Genomic DNA, 19,698 nt, shown 5'->3' on the forward strand with positions numbered 1-19,698 from the left:
CAAAATGTTGTCCAAACAGACTTTCAATCTGTCCAGGCTGAACCACAGCATTTCGTTTTATTGGAGGCCTGAATCACAGCCTTTTCTGGAAACTGTCGGGGTGCCGGCAAATGTGTACGCAGTTTCCACTCTTCACGTGACGTTTGAGACAGGATGACTGCGGGAGAGCACGGCAGGATCCGGCGGCAGCTGCCAAGCCGTGGGGACAAATTTGAACTCTGCGAACACAGTCATGTCAGCGGCTGCCCAGCTAGGCTTGCCCTGAAATGGCACCCATTCACATATTTAGACGACGTCTGAGCATCTGACTCACCCTGAAATACAGAGGAGGAAGCACTGACAAAACGACAGACAGCGTCTCTAACATTTCCAGACAATCCAAAATAGATAAAGCTTTTACCAGACTGATTGTAACCAAATGGTGAATTAAGACAGGGTAGCACTTCGCAAAACACTTTCAGTCTTGTGTCTCTAAAATAACATGATCTATACAGTATTTATGAGGCAACAAAAATGGCCAAACCTCATAAATATGTAATGAGTTTTTTTTTTTTTACTGGATGGCTGTTGAATTGGGAATGGGAATTTTGTGTGTGTGTGTCTCATGAAATGAGACATTTGTGAATGAATAGTAACAGCAAATGTACATGTAACGCAACCAACCATTTAAAGCAATTAATTGGTTCAATAATATAATGCATTTGTTTTGCATTTGTTCTATTAACATATTTAAAACTGGAAATTATATAATATAAAGGACCATTGCAGATCTCCATGATTGTGTGTCAAGTCAATAAGGATCTTAAAAGATCAGATAATTTGATATTTTTTGTCAATACAAGATCCAGTTGTAAAATGTCATGTGGTAATATTTATAAAAAAATAATTCAAAACTTAAAAATCAGGACGTGGGCACTCACATGTATTCAAAGTGTAAGGTTTTTTGTTATGATGTCACACCACGTGACATTTTTCAAAACCATATGAAAACAACATGAAAACAAAGAGTACAAACTAAGAACTTGACACGTTTTAAACAGGATTTTTAAAAGATTACTTTTCTTTATCATCTTATATGTCATTAACGCATTTATAAGAATACGTTTCAATAAGATCTACTGAGGGAGTAACGAGAGAAGCAAAGAACCACGTCACGCTAGCATTCCCGTAAGTTAGCATTGCTGAAAGTAAATGTGGAAAGATGGAGTGTGAATTAAGGACACTAATATTCCCTGTGGTCTCTGGCGGGGGGTGAGGCGGAGGAATGCTCGGCGGAGCAATCCCGCTTGGCAGGTAGATGAACTGCAGATCATACGGGCCGGCAAGTGGTGATTAATGGGAGCGGGAAGGCGCTGGAAAGAAAACAACGCTATAAATCAACGTCACGACGATGGTAATTGTAATTGAAATTAATTTGTCTGCCTGGAGCCAGGCATTGCAATTGATATTGACCAAAGCCCTGGTGGTCCATAGAAAATGAAATTGAGAAAATGTATTCAGAGCATCCACTGTAAGATCTATACATCACTGTATGACACAATCACTGTAACGTTAGGCCAATAAGAAGAGGGAGAAAAGCTAAACCCTGTGTGTGTCAGATGCTACTGAGCCATCGTATGCTCATAGGTGGCTAATGTTGTAGATTTATGAGAAAAAAGCCACATTTAAATTAACTTTGTGATGTCAATGAAAAATACCATTCAGCTGTTTTTGTAAACTCCATAGAATGGAAAAGTAAGGAAATATATTAATCCAAAAAGAACGGTAGTTACAAATGATAGCTATTCTTTTGTACTAAATATAAAAAACGAACTTTAAACTTCAAATGTTTTGGGTCGTTTTTTAAATGTTTTTGAAAGACCAAGGTTGCATTTATTTGATCAAAAATACAGTAAAAACAGCAATATTGTAAAATATAGTTTTAAATATAAATATAATTTAAAATAACAGTTTTTTTTTCTAATATGGTAAATTAGAACTCAAGAAACATTTATTATCAATATTGAAAATGATGTGCTGCTTAATATTTTTGTGGAAATCTTGACCCCAAACTTTTCAACGTTAGTGTAATAGCTTTAAACTTAAAAGTCATTCAAATTATTTTTCTTAAATGTGTCATGAACTGGCTTTTTAATTTTTTTTATACTGTTGTCTGAGGTCAACTAATGACGTTTGTGTGGTTTTTACATTCAAAAACATCATAACTAATAGGCTGTTTTCTACACTGGTTTTGAGGCTCTCTCCTGAACGCTGGGTTTTGATGGGTCTGCCGCACTGGAGACCTGGAAGTAAACGCCCACGGCTAGGATTGGATAAGATTTGCATATTTAATGAGCTTCATGTCCGCTATCATATCTATGCCCCTGTCATTTAAAGTGATGGAGAGATTATTTTGAAAGCAGCAACTACAAAGATTCTCACAACCACACAGCTCGTAAACATCTTTATCAAGTGAACAGAATGATTTATTTCTCTTCCACCCACGATTGATTGGAATATTATTTCTGTATAACATGGCCTGCACAACAGTCAGTATAAGCACAAACCGTAGGCGCACACACACACACGTGCGCAACCAGATCAAGAAAGATTTTCTGCTGATGGTCGTACGTTTTGTTAGCCCGTCTGGAAAACACAACCCAGACTACTATTACTACATATAAAAAAGACGTTTTGCTCACATAAGTTTGTTGCACCATTCCTGTCAGATCCAATATAGAAGGCACAAGATTGTGTCTGCAAATCCAGCACTTGAGACTTGTTTACAAATGATTGTGCAGTGAAATGAAGCGATTGCGAACACACGTACAGTCTTCCCCACATAAGTTTGAACTTCATTAAAAATAAATGAAGTATCACACATTCCTAATATTATGATCCAAAGGAAGCTCATGCAGCGACTGTGTTCTTCCATAATTTATCTTCTTCCACATGTTTATTTCTGCTAGCTAGTGATCCGATCAGCTACATGAGTCGGTGGGCGGGGCTACTGAATTAGAGGTTTTGTAGAGGTGTTTCGGCACGCGATGACGTAAGGATGAAGCTCACGATCGTGCTGTGCCTGGTTTCTATAAAAGATTTTCTTTGACTAAAAAGTACGTTTTCAACTCTAAAACTTACAGGATATTCTTATATTACCATGACTTTTATATATCAAAAGCTCAAGGGAAAGTTGATTTCTCAATTCATCACCCCTTTAATTTTTGAAAATTTGAAATGTTAGAGTGCCCCTATTATACTATTTTAAAGGTTCATTATTATGTTTTAAAGGTGTCATACAATACTGTAGGTTGACATGCATCCAAAGTAAAAAAATAAAAATAATAATAATCTCATAAAATGCAATCGCAACATCACCTCTTCTCTCACAGTGTCTGAAATGGTTTAGTGTCTCTAAACCCTTCCTTTCTGAGAGCTTACTCTGCTCTGATTGGTCAGATGGCCTACCGTAATTATATATAAAATGTATTATTAGTCATAATATCACTTACTAGGGACTTTAGTTGGACAATTTTAAAGGCGATTTTCTCAATATTTCGATTTTATTTGCACCCTCAGATTCCAGATTTTCAAATAGTTGTATCTCTGCCAAATATTGTCCTATCCTAACAAACCATACATCAATGGAAAGCTTATTCATTCAACTTTCAATTAATAAATTACCTCTATGACTGTTTTGTGATCCAGGGTCATTTTATATATATATATATATATATATATATATATATATATATATATATATACACACACACAAATTATACACATAAACTGAAAGTTTTTTTTGAAAAAAAATTAAATTAAAAATTATATATATATATATATATATATATATATATATATATATATATATTTTTTTTTTTTTTTTTTTTTTTTTCTCAAAAAAAAACTTTCAGTTTATGTGTATAATTTGTATATATATATTTTTTTTTATCATTGCCCAAAAAATCTGGAAAAAAATCAAAACGAAGAAGAAGAAAAATTCCTATGTACTGTAAATAAAACCAGTTTCCTTAATGACTGTGCTAACAAACACAGTGTTTGGCATCCTTGCAGGAGCCTTTGTAGCCAAACTACGTTGGCTTGTGGATGGTGTGCTTTACCAGCACATTACATTGGCATACTGTAATTCGAACAGAGCCAGTGGCGATTCAGTTCCCAGGTCTACGGAGAGGCTCAGAGAAATGTCTCGGCTGGAGGGGCACGTGCAGGAAGAATATACAGCTCAACACAATGTGGGATCGGCTATGACTAATTGTACCACTTTACAACCCTGACGCTACTTTACAATAAAGTCTGTATTGTTTCGGTTTTGCAGTCTTGCCATTTTGTTTAGCAGAATTATGAGCAAGTAAAGTGGATAATGCAGGGGCGCTTGGTTTCTAACGTAAACCTCAGACTAATAGTTCCGGGAGGTTTTCATGTGCACTTTCTGCACAGATATAGGAGAAATCTATATTTCATAACTGTGCTGTGTGGCTACAGCACCCAATTATCAGCAGATGAGACGGAGGGAAGCCCCGGAGCGTCAAGCCAGATATTTAGACCAAGGGAAGCAGGCTTGCAGGGACCAAAACCCCAAGGGCACTGCAGCCTCACGAGCCTTTCCTCCCTCTTTTTTTCCCTTCGTCTACCTCCCTCCATCCTTACTTCACCTACGGGGTTCAATTAGCGGTGACAGCAGCTCGCACCATGAGCCTGTAGCAGGAAACAGGGCGAGTCGAAATCACTACACCAGTAGAGAGGCCTACTGCAGACGCAAACATGACAAAACACTCATCTACTCACATTATTGGTGCTCTGTCCTATCAAATGTCTTTGAACTTTTCCCCCCAATTGTTTGGCTTAGCACAACAACATGCAACGTTCTGTGGGCAAGCACAGTCGCCATACTCCACCAGTCAGAATTAGTGCACTTTTACTCACACAAACATGTATTTTTACATTGACCTCAGCCAACAAATACTGTTCTGTGCCATCCATGTAATAGATACAGCTTCAACACACGGTAAGGTCACTTACAGGTCAAGCATAGCTCATGGTAGGCAGATGAATATCGATCTAGAGGGACCAGGGACTGTTCACAGGGCAGGCGGCCCACAGATCAGCCCTGGGCAGAGGAAATAGAGGTCATGGGCTAGAGCAAGCACAGTTCATGCGCAATGAACTTTTAACACCTCAAGAAAATCTATAGGGTTAGCCACTCACTGGCCAAAATTACACTATAAACTAACAAGTACAGTACAGCTGTACACACCGCCCACAATGCACAAAGTATAATTATTTACTGCAGCGGAGTCTTTAGAAATGCCCATAAATAGAAGAATTTTTTTTAAATAAATGTTTTTATAAATAAATAAATTCAGGACCATATTACACCCAAAACAAATATATAGTTATTGCTGTTTATTAAAACATTTTTTACACAAACAAATATAGTTTATATTATATATATATATATATATATATATATATATATATATATATATATATATATATATATATATATATATATATATATATATATATATATATATATATATATATATATATATATAAAATCACATTTTATGTCTTTTGTTGACAATTTCTAAATAAGAGGTTGGAAGAAAATAATGGTTTTTTTAATGAAAAACAGGCTATTTATAGGCATCATAATTTATAACCATAAGCTAATTTGTAAAAAGTATGTGCAATTACTTTGTATGAAATTTTCTTTTAAAAAGGTGATTAAAACAATAAAAGGTGTATTAGTGGGAAAGACTCTAATTTTTCAGGGTTTTTAGTGTTTTAACAAATGTAGTAACTATACTATCTTGTTGGTAAATATGGCCACCATGGTAAATTCTTGAAAGATTAGCTTAAGATTTTATAGTAATATTGTATTAAAACTTGTCTAAAGAAGAATTACACATATTGCCTCAACATTTAATCATGGCTGTGCCGAAATGCAAAGTTTCCTGGTGGCCTTAATTCTGAGAAACTGCATTGCAGGACATTAGAGAAGCTAAGGGAGGTTGGCAGCACGGAGAGGCTGAAACTAAGGACACAGTTGGCAGCATGCCTGTGCACGGCTGTGTATGCAGTCAGGCGGAGTGGAGGCAGGCCATGCCTTGGGGCATTGAGAAGAGGCCAATTCACTGCTCAACTAGCCAGGCCCACAGAGAGAGAAAGCTATGGAGAAGTTAAAACTTGAAGAATACGTAGGAACTTCCAAAAATGACGGAAAGGGAAATGGCAGTGTTGAGCAAACTGAATTATCATTAAAAATCATAAATACTCAATATAAACCTTATCGGCACGTGTCCTGCATATTAATTAGGATGTTAAAACATTCATAGGTAAGTGGTTGTAGCCATTTTAGGATTACCCAAAAGCTATGTCCCGCAAATTAATATTCATAAACCAAGTTGATAAGGTTTAGAATTCTATCGACAGGTTGTTGCCCTAAAATGTTGTTTGACACAGATGACTACACTAAGGTTTGACAAACTTTACACTCTCTCACAAAAATATTATCTTATGATTATGATTAATGGTTGAACATTTGAGGGGATGAACTTGCAAAGGTATGAGTTTAATCATGTCTGATGTATTTCTCTCTCTCACCATCTGCCTGGAGGGTCTACAAATTATGCAAGTAAATAATTAAAATCAAGTGTCAGGTGCTTGGTGCGCCTTGGTGCTCCCTCCACCCAAATCCCTAGTTTCCTAGGCAACAAAGTTAAGGTACTTTAACAGTCTGTTCCTGGTTTGGTTGTCCCTTACCCCATCTTGCTTTATCTCTTTCCTTCCTGCTGAATCTAGATGTGGTGGTGTCTGTCATCTTCTAGTGATCAATCAGCACCCAAACAAGCAGGGTCTTTGATGCTTGCAGAGAGAAAAAAAGAAAAGAAACAGAGAGCGAGAGAGGAGGAGAGAAAAGTTTCCTTTTGACGAGCATGTTCCATTGTGAGAATCCCCAGCAGCCTCTGACATCTGGTTCCAGTTAGCACCATGACGCGTTTCCTGCCCGCCTGGGCCACGGTTCACAAGTCAAACGCCACACTAAAGATTGAGGAGAAAAACAGACACACACCGTTACTCCCAATATTATCTGCATGTGTGTGGAAGTCCTGAACCACCTGTGAATATTATTCTCGTTAAATGTATTAACTATATTAAAAATGTATTTTATATATATATATATAAATATATATATATATATATATATATATATATATATATATATATATATATATATATATATATATATATATATATACATACACAGTTAGTGAATCGTCTGACATTTATGTTATGGAATTACATTTTACATACTGAGCCTTTCAAAACGTTCTGTACTAAAGTAAAATGGCTTTTATTATATGTGTTTTAATAGTAGTAAATGTGAAGCCACTTTTCATATCCCTGTTCTTATCTGAACGCAAGTGCATTTGCACTGTGGATGTTGCAACTACAGTTGTCGTCATTGAGCAATCACTCTTCAGTGCAAAGAGGTACCCGAGCGATAAGCAATGGAAAAGTGTGACCCTCGAGAACGTGGGGCGTGGAATGCAAAATGTGTGCTGCACCTACACACACTCTGGAGGGAAACCCTGCAATCAGTGGGTGCGTTTACAGACACAAAAACATACATACACACACACATACATGAATGCACCATGACTGGGGCTTGTGGGTAACGAAAGTGAGAATGAGGAGGAGCAATGAGCGTAAAAGTGAAAATGTCAGGAGTGTAGATATAGAACACGAGCCGACCACAGAAGGGCTTGCCTGCGTCGGTGGCGACGTTAAACGCCCCCACGTATATGTGCTGCACTCGTCTTTGATCGCTCAGGAACCAGTGTTCAGCTCCACAGCTCAATGAGGCCTGCTGCTGAAGCGAGGAGTCAGTTTATCATACACACAGAGATCTTCATCGGTGCATGGAAAATCAGATTGCAACCCACACCGACATCGTAAAGGACAAAACAAAGAATACAAACATTCAGAAATGACTCAATGGCCACACAGACCACTCCTCCCACAGATCCAAATGATTTCCACAATCAATATTTTTTATTGTATGTATTCAAAAAGCCCTCTGTGGGCCGTGTACGACCCTCGAGTCTTTTTCTGTGGCCGGTGTGTTGTTGTCATCATCATGGCGACCAGAAACTGCAATAACACAATTATGTCTGCTTACCATTTTTATAAGAAGAGTTAGCACCTGTTAGTGGACACTACTGTTCAAAAGTCAGTAATGTAAACCCTGCATCTATTTAATATGATACATATTCATAAAAAAAATACATGAAAACATTAATATAACAATTTTGTTATAATTTCAAAGAACTGGTTTCTATTTTAAAGTCAAAATAAAATCAAAATGGATAACTTTGATGGAATATTTCAGTACTTTTTATACATGAATTATTTTGCATGTGATTTTTTTATTTATTCATGTGCCTTCATAATCTTTCATCAAAATAACTTCCTCTCCCTCTTTCTGCAACATCTCATCTCTTCATTAATGATGTGTTTACTGATGTAAGGGCAGGAAAATCTGTCACTCACATGGCATCACAGCAATAGCAAACCACAATGATCCAATCAATTCCAGATTGACAATATCAAGCCCTGTCCTACTTCTTACTTGACAAGTCGTTTCACTCAGATATGTGACCGTAGGGAAGAACATGTATGCATAGATATAGATTTATGAGATGCAATCAACATGCTTATCAATATATTACCTACAATTAAATATAAACTTGATGAGCCAGAACAAGTGACAAGTTTCAAAAAAGTGTTTTGTTGTAGTACAAGTTACAGCAGATATACAAGCATCAACAAATAATCTTAATTTATGTCTTTATGTTCATGTTTTTGGCATTATCAGCTCCAAATGAAGAAAATAATTCAAGCCTCCCTGCACTTTTGCTTTTCTCCTTCTCCAGAAAGAAGGCAGAAAACAGCCAAACAGGGACCCATGAAAATTTAAGCTGGGGTTATCGATTGGTGGGGGGAGTCAGGGAAAGGTCATCCCTATCTGAACATCAACAAGCAGAACGCTGCAAGCAGCTCCGTAGTGCCAATCCTCACCCAACCTGCAGCCTTACGGCACTCTGTCTGATCTCCGGCTGTTGTACCACCACTCTCTGCCACGTATTCTGCTCCAACACATTAACATCTATAACCTAAATATGACGTGTCAGCCATCAAGTTAACAGCATAAGCCTTACTTTTTCTCTGTGCTGCTTATCTATCTCCTCTTCCTCAGACATATACCCATGCGCGCGCACGCACGCAGGAATTGCGCAAGGTAGTAACCCCCCTCCAGCGATGTTCATATCCTGCAGGAGCCCTCGGGTTCTAACCTGTCAATATCGTGCGGTGTGGCAGGGCGGTTCTCCTCCCCTTGGCGGATCAGTTAACCTCCTCACTGGCTGGGACAGCACTGCAGATCCTTCTCCACACGCACATGACCTTCAACACAGTATGAGAGGCACGGCTTAATGCAATCTCTGAATACATATAAATTAGAATGCTTTTAAATAGGTTTATTTAGCATGATCTGATAAGACATTATGTAAAATCAGAGACTGTGTAGAGAGGAAACAGCCCCTCTCATAGAAAAACTAACACAAGAAATACTGTTGACTAGCCTAAAAAAAAAATATATTTTATCTTTTGTATTCTTTATGCTAAAAAGGTTCAGATTTCCATTTCCAGCCTTTTCCAATTCAAGAGATACACTTGTATTACTACAAAGTAACTGCACTGGTGCATTGATCAGATGTCCACCGAGTGGACGGACTTGCCTCAAATGGACCTTGTCATACAATATTGTATCCCCTTGGACCCTAAAGTGAACCCATTGGCTGAACCTTTTTTTTTTTTTAATGGGTACTCTGGTGCACAATTCGGAAAAAATATATCAATAAATCCTGAAAATAACATTTTTAAAGGACATATATTGTTATTAACATTAAAAATAGTACAATTAAAAATGTCTCTATGTTTTCAGTCAGCCTTTAGTTAGCAAGCTAACAGCTTAGGCTACTAGCTTAGCATAGTATTATGTAAATAGAAAAGTTCTAGAAAAGTTAGAACAAGATGTCAGTATAAGTGTACAAAACACTATATTTTTAATATCCCACTGAGGAATGGCAACACAATAGCCACAAAAGACATTAAGGGGGACATGTCTCATCCAAAATTCAGATTAAAAGTCCCCAGTCAACTAATTAATCCTGAAACTTAATATTTGGTACACTACCGGTCAAAAAGTTGAAGATTTATACTTTTTATTTTTGTTACTTTAAACTTTTATTTAGCAAGGATGCATTGAAATGATCAACAATGACAGTAAAGACACTTATAATACTAACATTTATATTTTAAAAAAAAAATGCTAATCTTTTGAACTTTCTATTAATCAATGAATCCTGAATCCTATGTTTCCACAAAAAAGTTTAGCTGCACAAATATTTTCAACATTTATGATAATCAGGAATGTTTCTTGAGCACCAAATCAACATATTAGAATGATTTCGGTAGGGTCATGTGACTAAAGCCTGGAGTAAGGCTGCAGAAAAATTGTCATCACAGGAATAAATTACATATTAAAATATATTAAAATGCAAAACAGCTCATTTAAATTCTAATAGTTATTGTAATAGTTATTTTTTATCAAATAAATGCAGCCTTGGTCTTTGAAAGTCTTCATTTATTTATTTATAATATATACTTATACATTTATGAAAAAGAGAAAAACACAAACAAACCTTCTGAATGCTGGTGTATGCAGTACTGTGCATGTAGTATGATAATTTCTTGTCTTAAATGATATGTGTAAAGGTGAACATGTACAGGCACGTCACGCACAGATCCCCTTACTGCGAGACGCTGGCAGCATATACTTATATCTCTGGTTTCTCCCATGTATGCATGTGTGGCGGACTATATTAAATCCCTCTTACAGTAGAGGTGTCATGTTGCGGCTGCTGCTTTATAGCTGGTGCCGGGGCAGACTGGTGGTGAGGAGTGGCGGCATTATCCGCATGCAGAGGAATGTCTCGTCTCCCACCATTCCAGGCAACTTCAGGTACAGCAGTGTTAAAAACCCAGCGAGGTGCAGAACCACCAGTGATACACGCCTCTAGGTCAATTACAACTTATTACAGGTCTTGGCACCATATTGTGTTGCTTTGGCCTATACCCACCCCTGAAGTTGTATTTCTACTTGTGGTGTAAAAAAAAAGAGAAAAATAAAGACTATTTGTTATGCGTTTGAGATCTCATTGCAGCCTTACCTAGTTGCCCTAGAGCAGATTTGGGGAAGGAAAAGTTGTCATTTCATTTTAGGGTTATATTTATGATGTAAAATTTCTATTAAATTCATATTAACTCATTATTAGTAGTTTTTGTATCTTCCTTTTGATGTACAGTCAAAGTTGGAGTCAATGACAGGGGAACCCCCGCAGGAAGGTGACAGAAAAACAACAAATGGTGACAAAGACACATAACATACATATATGAATGATTAACAGAGACATCTGCCACTACTGAATTATAGATCGGCCTAAGTCAAACATATGGCCACCGAGTCCAATGTGTTAGAGGTACAAAATGCTTCTTGTTATGGCATTAATTGAAAACTCACTTACCATGTTTACATGCACATCATTTTCCAAATAAGGTCCATATTCTGGTTAAGGCTTTAATCTGAAAAAGATATGGGTGCTATAAATTAAAACATGTATACGTCATGAAACTCTTAAAATTAAATGGTCATGTTTTTATTAGTTCACTTTACAAAATCTGTCATTATTTACTCGTCAACGTGTTGCTCCAAGTCTGTAGGACCTTTTTCATTTGTTAGTAGTAATATATATTTGTAAGTATACTGTAAAAAAAATATTGTTGGTTTAACTTAAAGTAAGTAACCTGGTTGCCTTAAAATTTTGAGTTTATTGAAATACATTTTTTTGAGTTGATACAATGAAATTGGTTTGATAAATAGAAACTCAAAATATTATTGTATCTGAACCACTTTTTTAAAAAAAAATATAAATCATGAAAATAGCACAATTTGGTTTCACTGCGTCATTTTTTCAAAAATTACCCAATATGCTTCTTTAAAAATAATAATAATAATAAAATTGGGTGTAATATGGTACTGTATTTATTTATTTATTTATAAAAACAATTATCTTAAACATTTTTCTTCTATTTATGGGCATTTCTAAAGACTCCGCTGCTGTAAATAATTATACTTTGTGCATTGTGGGCGGTGTGTACAGCTGTACTGTACTTGTTAGTTTATGGTGTAATTTTGGTCAGTGAGTGGCTAACCCTATAGATTTTCTTGAACTGTTAAAAGCTCATTGCGCATGAACTGTGCTCGCTCTAGCCCATGACCTCTATATCTTTTAATAATACTTGAATAAAGGTTGTCAATTCTCAAAAATGTTAACTGTATTAACTCAAATTTTTAATTTCAATGAATTCAAAATTAAGGCAACCAGGTAACTTTTTTTTTAACAGTGATAATAAAATTAATACATTTTAAACAAGGTGTGCAAACAACACAAGTCAACAACACAGAATCCCATTTACTTTCAATATATAGACTGAAGAAAGCCAGTCAAATGGGTTTGGAATGACATGACGGTGAAAAAAAATGCTTGCAGAAAGAATGTTTCGTTACATTGGATATTCCAAATATGACCCAAAATTCTGACTAAAACAAGTCTTATTTACATTTATAGAAGCTGGAATACTGGCAGAATCTGGTCAAGAAAATCAGAATATTTCATTAGCTACATTTAGTTAATGTGTGATATTGTGGTGCAGTGACATTTTTTTTAAATAATTATTATTATTTAATTATGTGTAAAACGTTTTCTTAACATGTTGTGGACAAATAAAAAATAATTTTAAAAAAGAGTATAAAATACAGCCACCTTCCTCCTCCCCACCATATTATCCCAGGTTGGTAAAGACTGCCACTGTGCCATTTCTCTATAATTCCTGGTCTTTTGGAGGAGATTGTACTTCCAGCTGAGCGTATGGAGAACAGCCTCACCGGGGACCAGTTCGATCTCAGCCTTACTTCAGAGGATTAGCCTCTTATCAAGCGCCTAAAAGCTGCTGTAAGAACTGTCTCTAATTACCCTATCTTTAATTAACCAACACGTCAGCCCAGCCACCCAGGAGCTGCCGGCTCCTCACAGACACAGTGCCTGACTTCAGGAGGAGGCCTTCAATTCACCACATATAATAGAAAGTGTGTTATTTCTGTATTTATTCAGGCTTCTAATTCTGCTAAGGTAAATCACCAAGACCAGAGCTAACTAGACTTCTGAACTGAAGAGGAAAATCTCTGCATTTTTTTAGTCTACAAACTAAACAAACTGTCAAAACAGTTTCATTAAGTTTATGTATTATTTTACATTGCTTCAAATATACAAATAGAGGTTGTATTTTAATTTAATTTAACCATGAGTGGTAACAAAAAAAACTACTTATTTCATGTTTTAAAGGGATAGTTCACCTAAAGAATCACGCTCAAGTTGTTTCAAACCCGTATGACCTTCTTCGGGACATAAAAGATGATATTTTTAAGAATGTTGGTAGATAGTGATACAATAACATGCAATCAACATAACTTTATATTTGGTCTTGGTTTCCCGCTAAATGAAAGCTTTAGTTTATTAAGCCAATCACAGTGATGTGGAGGCACGGTCTCCTTTAATGTGACTTTATTTCTCCAGTATTTATTTGACCACCTTCATATGCCATACCTTAGAACTTCAATCAGAAGCAATGAGCTCAATGTAGGTATTAAGACTCTCTTTGATGCTTTATCTCTTGGTTTCATTATTGGACACTATTCACTGTTTTGTTTTTTGTTTTTTCAGGGAAAATATCTGATCTGGTGTTTTGTAGTATTTCTTGGTTTTATTTTTGCACGGTCGATGACTTCCTCATTCTACTGTATTGAAGTAAGCACTGCCTGCCTCCTTTGAGAAAATGCCCCTGGCCTAAACCCACCACTGCAAATCTCAGAGGGAACCCTCCCACAGCCCATATACAGTCCACACCTACTGCTTTTCCATGCTTTTGCTAACTGCTGATAATCATCTGCAATGGAAAGTGTGTGGGGGGCTTGCAGGAAACCCTTCAACTACTGTGCCATGTTGCTTAAACCTAGAACACATACACTAAAAAAAGCACAAAGCAATTAGTCAACGCTCAAACAAAACGACTCGGATGTAAACGCAAAAAGAAACATGGCAGTTTAGAGCATGAGACGCTGCATTTATCTCATTAATAGAAATCAAATTGGTCAGGTGGCAGTGGGGAACGCCAGTGCCTTGGCATGTCCCTGCCAACAAAATGAAGGGGAGAGGATTGCAGAGCCCTGCGGTCACGCCACCCCGGTTCTCCTCAAGCCAGCCGGAGGTCGGCCAGAGTGCGCATACATTAATGGCCTTCCACACTAATTGCTTCTCACTTAGACAAATCTCTGCAAATCACGGGGCGAGCCAGCAGCGCTGCTGATGCCCCCCGGGAGAGGAGACGGCAGGCAGGCGGGCGGGAGAGAGCGAGGGGTGAGGGGGAGGAGGGAAGCGCCGCCAGGAGCGTGTGCGGTGTGGGCGCCTCTGAAAGGCGAGGGGGGAAGCGATCCCTTGAGGGAGAGGGAGTAAGAAACACAGAGAGAGAGAAAGAGAATAGATACATACAGAGGCCTGTACGCACGCACACACACACACACACACACACACACACACACACACACACACACACACACACACACACACACACACAATTGCTCGGAGAGATTGGTCCAGGCAAGGCAGACCTTGCCAGCCTCAGCCCCCTGATCCCCTGCAAACATGCTCAGATCTGCCCCCACCTCCTCCAGCTCCCTATCTCGACGCTCAAACACCAGCCCAGGGAGGGGAAAGATGAAAAAAAATAAAAATCAATAGCACAGATGGATAGCCGGATAACAGGGTCCGGCATGCTCCGGCAGTAAGGCAATCCAGAGGGTGCCCTCACAACTTCCACACAAGCAAAAAGAAGACCAGCACGAGGCCGTTCGAGAGAGAGAGAGAGAGAGAGAGAGAGAGAGAGAGAGAGAGAGAGAGAGAGAGGAGAGATGCACAGAGACGATCTGCCCTGAGAGTCTAATCACACCCCCACACCTGTGTTCCAGCCCTCATTTATCCAGCCTTCCCACACACACCCACCAACCAACCAAAACACTCGTTTATTTTCCGACTGCTGTCCTCCCTTCTGTTTTTTTTACTCATCTTCATCAGGCCTTCAACTCTAAACTTCAGGAAATCAGATAATCTGCAGAGCTGACCATACCAGGTTCATCAACATCAACAGTTTAGTACAGTGACAGTCCAAATATTCATTGATGCTCTTTAGAAGAACACATTAATAACCATTTACTAACAATATGATGGTTGAATTACATTTAAGCATTTCTCAATTTCTGGAGCCAAAGACCCAAAATTAACAAAAAGGCTGCAAACATTTAATTGGACATAACACAAACAAGGGGTTAAAAACTTCTGAATGCATATGCAGGAGCAGATGGTCCTCAATAAATAAATAAATATTTATTTATTAAAGCTGAATCAATTAACCTTTGAGCTCATGGTTTAATAAAAAATGGGTAGTGTAGTATTGTGTTGTAAATTAAAAAATTATAGTATCTATCTATCTATCCATCCATTATTTCAATTACAACTTTATTAATATTTTAATTAAAAAAATATATATATTATTAATCTTTGTATATTCCCTAATAAACTTTTCATTTAACTGTTAAACTTGAAGTAGTTTTATCAACTTAATTATCAACTCAATACTGTACCATAAACATGGGTAACAATATTTAGTAACATTGTGCCATCACAAAATTCAGGAATTTTCCACAGACCCCAATTTGAGAAACGCTGCATTAGAGGAATCTATTTGGATTGAATTGAAGTAAGTAAAAATGTTCACTCACTACTGTATTTTACAACCAAACTGGGAACAGCTTGTCATCTTGTATATGACTTCTCCTGTTGGACACTGTATAGCCCAGGAAACACACTTCACAAGGTCCTCACCTCAGCACTTAGCACTACTAGACCATTTCAAGCATGGACAATTAATGGCAAGAACCGTAATGACTATACTGATGTCCGGCAAACTGTCAGCTGTAATGAGTTAAATGAACACTAAGTGTTGTAATCAGAGAAATAGAGCCAGCCTCTTTAGAAGACACTGATGTGTGTCATTCATAATGATGTCACATTGATGAAGCTCATTGTAGACTGGAAGACAATAGATGCATCTTTAGCACCACCTAGCGATAAAGGTTAAAAGTAATCTTATGGCAGGCACCATCAATCCATCCTAGGAGTATATGACTTTCTTCTTTCTTATGAACACAATCAGAGTTATATTAATAAATATCCTGACGCTTGAGTTTGAAGCTCAAAAAAACGCTACCATCCATCATATAAATACTCCAGTCGGCTCCGGGGGGGTTAATAAAGGCCTTCTTAAGAGCAAATAGATGGGTTTTGTAAAATAAAATATCCATATTTAGAAACTTTATGAAGTAAAATATCTAGCTTCCACCAGACCACCTCTTCAGTATTCAATTTACGCAGAAAGTGTAATACCTCTTCGATTTCAAAGTGCTTACTCTACGTCACGCCAGTTATGCATTTTTTCATAAGTTGAAAGCGAAAGGTGGTCTGGTGGGCGCTACATATTTTACTTTATAAAATGTTAAAGATGGATATTTTTCTTACAAAACCCCATGGATTCGCTTCCGAAGGCCTTTATTAATCCCCTTTGAAACATTTCTGAGACTAAATGTATGTAACATTAAAAACATAAAATCATGTTTGTATAACTAAAAAAATATATTTTGAGAATAAAAAGAAACATGTCTTGAATGGTCACATTTTCAACAACAACAAAAAACTTACAAAGTAATGACAATAAGTAATAAATACAGGGACAAAATTGCACCCTTAATGTGCTAGACTCTTGGTAAGGAAAGTGAGAGGAAGTGGAGACTAAAGTAGAGAGTGAGTGCAGGTCAGAGTGTAGATGAGGACAACAGCACATTTGTGGTGAGCATAAGTTTGATATGCTGTGTTGGTGAATAGATGAGGTGAGGTGAACACCATTCCTTTGCTACTCTTTGGATATGATGCCTTCTGGTGGTCGTACTGGGGCATAACAGAAAAACAAAACCAGCTCCCTACTTACACAACAAGCAATAACAACTTTATGAGAGCAACGGGGAGTTGCGATGCCATAAAAAGATGAACCTTTTTTTTCTTAATATAAACAGTAACATATAGGTATAAAAAAAAAAAATCCAAATCACAACTGACATCACCATCCATTCATTTCCACTCACAATCATGTGATCTCAGCAGATCAGAAACAAGCTCATAAGACATTTTGTCTTCCACTTCTAAAGTTCAGGTTTTGTGAATTCTGGCCTACAAATCCACAAAGCTTAAAGATTTGGCAAACAGACGATCTAGCTGATCAAAAACGTCACAAAAATACGCATTCAGCGGTTTATATATAAATCAGTTGAAATAGGCAGTTATGTTTGAAATACTACTCAAAAATAATAACACCATTTTGTAATTCATCCCTCGTTCAATTCAAGGCAATACAATGTTTACATTGATCTAAAGAAAAACTCAGTATGATATTTCCAGAAACAGACCCTTTATGTGATCATTGTGGGTTTGCACCAGCATCATTGGCACATGTTTTGGGGATGCTATACATTGTCAACCTGCTAGAAAAATGTTTCTCTGACTTTGTCAAGAATATATATTGTAAAAGCCTATTGATCTACTTCCCCTGATGGGGGTTCTAGGTATTGCAGAATATAAGTTAAAGAGTTCATGCTGAACATGAACAAAATGTTATAAAATTAAGAGTTGTACATATGAGTATTTCTGTGCTAAAAGGTGTTTCGGAAAGGTTTTTCTTGTTCCCACTTTATATTAGGTGGCATTAACTACTATGTACTTACATCAAAAAATAAGTACAATGTACTTATTGTGTTCATATTGTACTGCAAAACACTTGCTGATATTGAGGTTGATATGGGTAAAGTTAGGGACAGGTGTGGTGTGGGTAAGTTTAAGGGTAGGGTTATGTGTAAGGAAAGTGTCAGCAGTGTGTGTAATCATATAATTACAGAAATTAATTACAGATGTAATTACGTACAGCCATTTTTTTTAATGTAGTAAGTACAATGTAAAAACATGTATGTACACAATAAGAGCATTGTATCAAATTATTAATTTAAATTTTAGTACATAGTAGTTAAGTTAGGATAAAGTAGTTGGTTGTGAGAGAAAGAAAACCTTGTTCAGATTCCCAAATCGTTAAAGGAACTGTATGTAAGAAATGTATTTCAATTAATCATAAAATGGTCCTGATATGTCACTAGACATTGAAGGGGGGGTGAAACACTCAGTTTCAGTCAATCTCATGTCAATCTTGAGTACCTATAGAGTAGTATTGCATCCTTCATATCTCCGAAAAGTCTTTAGTTTTATTATATTTGTAAAATAAATATGGGCTGTACCGAGTCTTTCTGGAAAAAAACGAGCGCCTGGAGGCGTATCGTGTGGGCGGAGCTAAAGAATGACGAATGTGCACCCAAAGCGGTGACGTCCTTATGCGTGGAGAAGCCCATGGCTATCCCAGCTAATAGATATGATCGTATATGATGAATCTAATTCGGAGGCTGAAATAGAAACAGCAACAGCAGGACGTCCATCTCTGTGGTATGTACTGTATTTAGTGGCCTGTCAACATTTGTCTTTACTCTCAGTTTATGAGGACATGATTCGGTTTATGGACTATTGTATGCGACCAAACCTTAGTAGCAAGCAAAACGGTTTTGCACGTCAGACTAGTGTAACGTTATACATAGAACAGCAATGAAGTCCGTTAGCGCATTTGAATGACGAAGCACGCGATCGTGTCATTTACTGATGTTTACATACGCGTCGATAATCAACATCACAGACATTTGAAGTAGTTTTACTTACCGGCTGCTTCCAAAGCCGGACCGAACCTTTATCGCTGGGTCGGCTCCGTCAAAAACACACTTCTTGGAGTGTGGAGATCCACTTTGCGATGCGATTGAAGCATTTCTGCGTTCAAATCGGTTCAAGTGCAGCACTGCCTTCCCGGGATGCTGTGCTGAAGCGTTGAAGTCGCTTAATGTCAAAGTGGAGGAATGAAGTGGAGCGCGGCACGGACTATAACTGACATTAGTGTTCACGGACGACTGGATCTGCAGCTTGAGAGTGTTTACGGCCGTGCATTTGCTCTCTCCCTCTAGTCACGCGCGCGCACCCTACCGGGAGAAGAGCCCGTACGGCCCATACAAGGACCTTCCGTTCTATTAACGTCAAGTAGACCCATACTCGAAAAAAACTCTCCGAAACTTGTGAGAAACCGGAAGGAGTATTTTTAACACAGAAATACTCCCATCAAACGTCCAACATTAGTTTTTTTTAACTTTGTCTGTTTAGGATGGGAATCCAAGTCTTTAACAGTGTAAAAAGCTCAGTATGCATGAAACAGCATTTCACCCCCCCTTTAAGAAATCATGCTAATTTCAAATACTTATATCACTGACAA

At 37.4% G+C, this 19,698-nt stretch overlaps 1 protein-coding gene across 1 annotated transcript in view; it reads right to left on the bottom strand.

Annotated features, from left to right (window-relative positions):
- Positions 1 to 19,698, bottom strand: part of samd11 (sterile alpha motif domain containing 11) — a 111,611-nt gene that overhangs the window by 82,572 nt on the left and 9,341 nt on the right. The window contains exons 2-4 of the mRNA XM_067446257.1: positions 11,652 to 11,709; positions 9,360 to 9,468; positions 6,766 to 7,044 (exon numbers count right to left, since the gene is read on the bottom strand). Coding sequence (XP_067302358.1) covers positions 6,766 to 6,823 — 58 coding nt within the window. The 5' untranslated portion in view covers positions 6,824 to 7,044; positions 9,360 to 9,468; positions 11,652 to 11,709. The remainder of the gene's footprint in view (positions 1 to 6,765; positions 7,045 to 9,359; positions 9,469 to 11,651; positions 11,710 to 19,698) is intronic.

This window comes from Pseudorasbora parva, chromosome 6 (genome assembly GCF_024679245.1).
Source record: "Pseudorasbora parva isolate DD20220531a chromosome 6, ASM2467924v1, whole genome shotgun sequence".
NCBI lineage: Eukaryota > Metazoa > Chordata > Actinopteri > Cypriniformes > Gobionidae > Pseudorasbora > Pseudorasbora parva.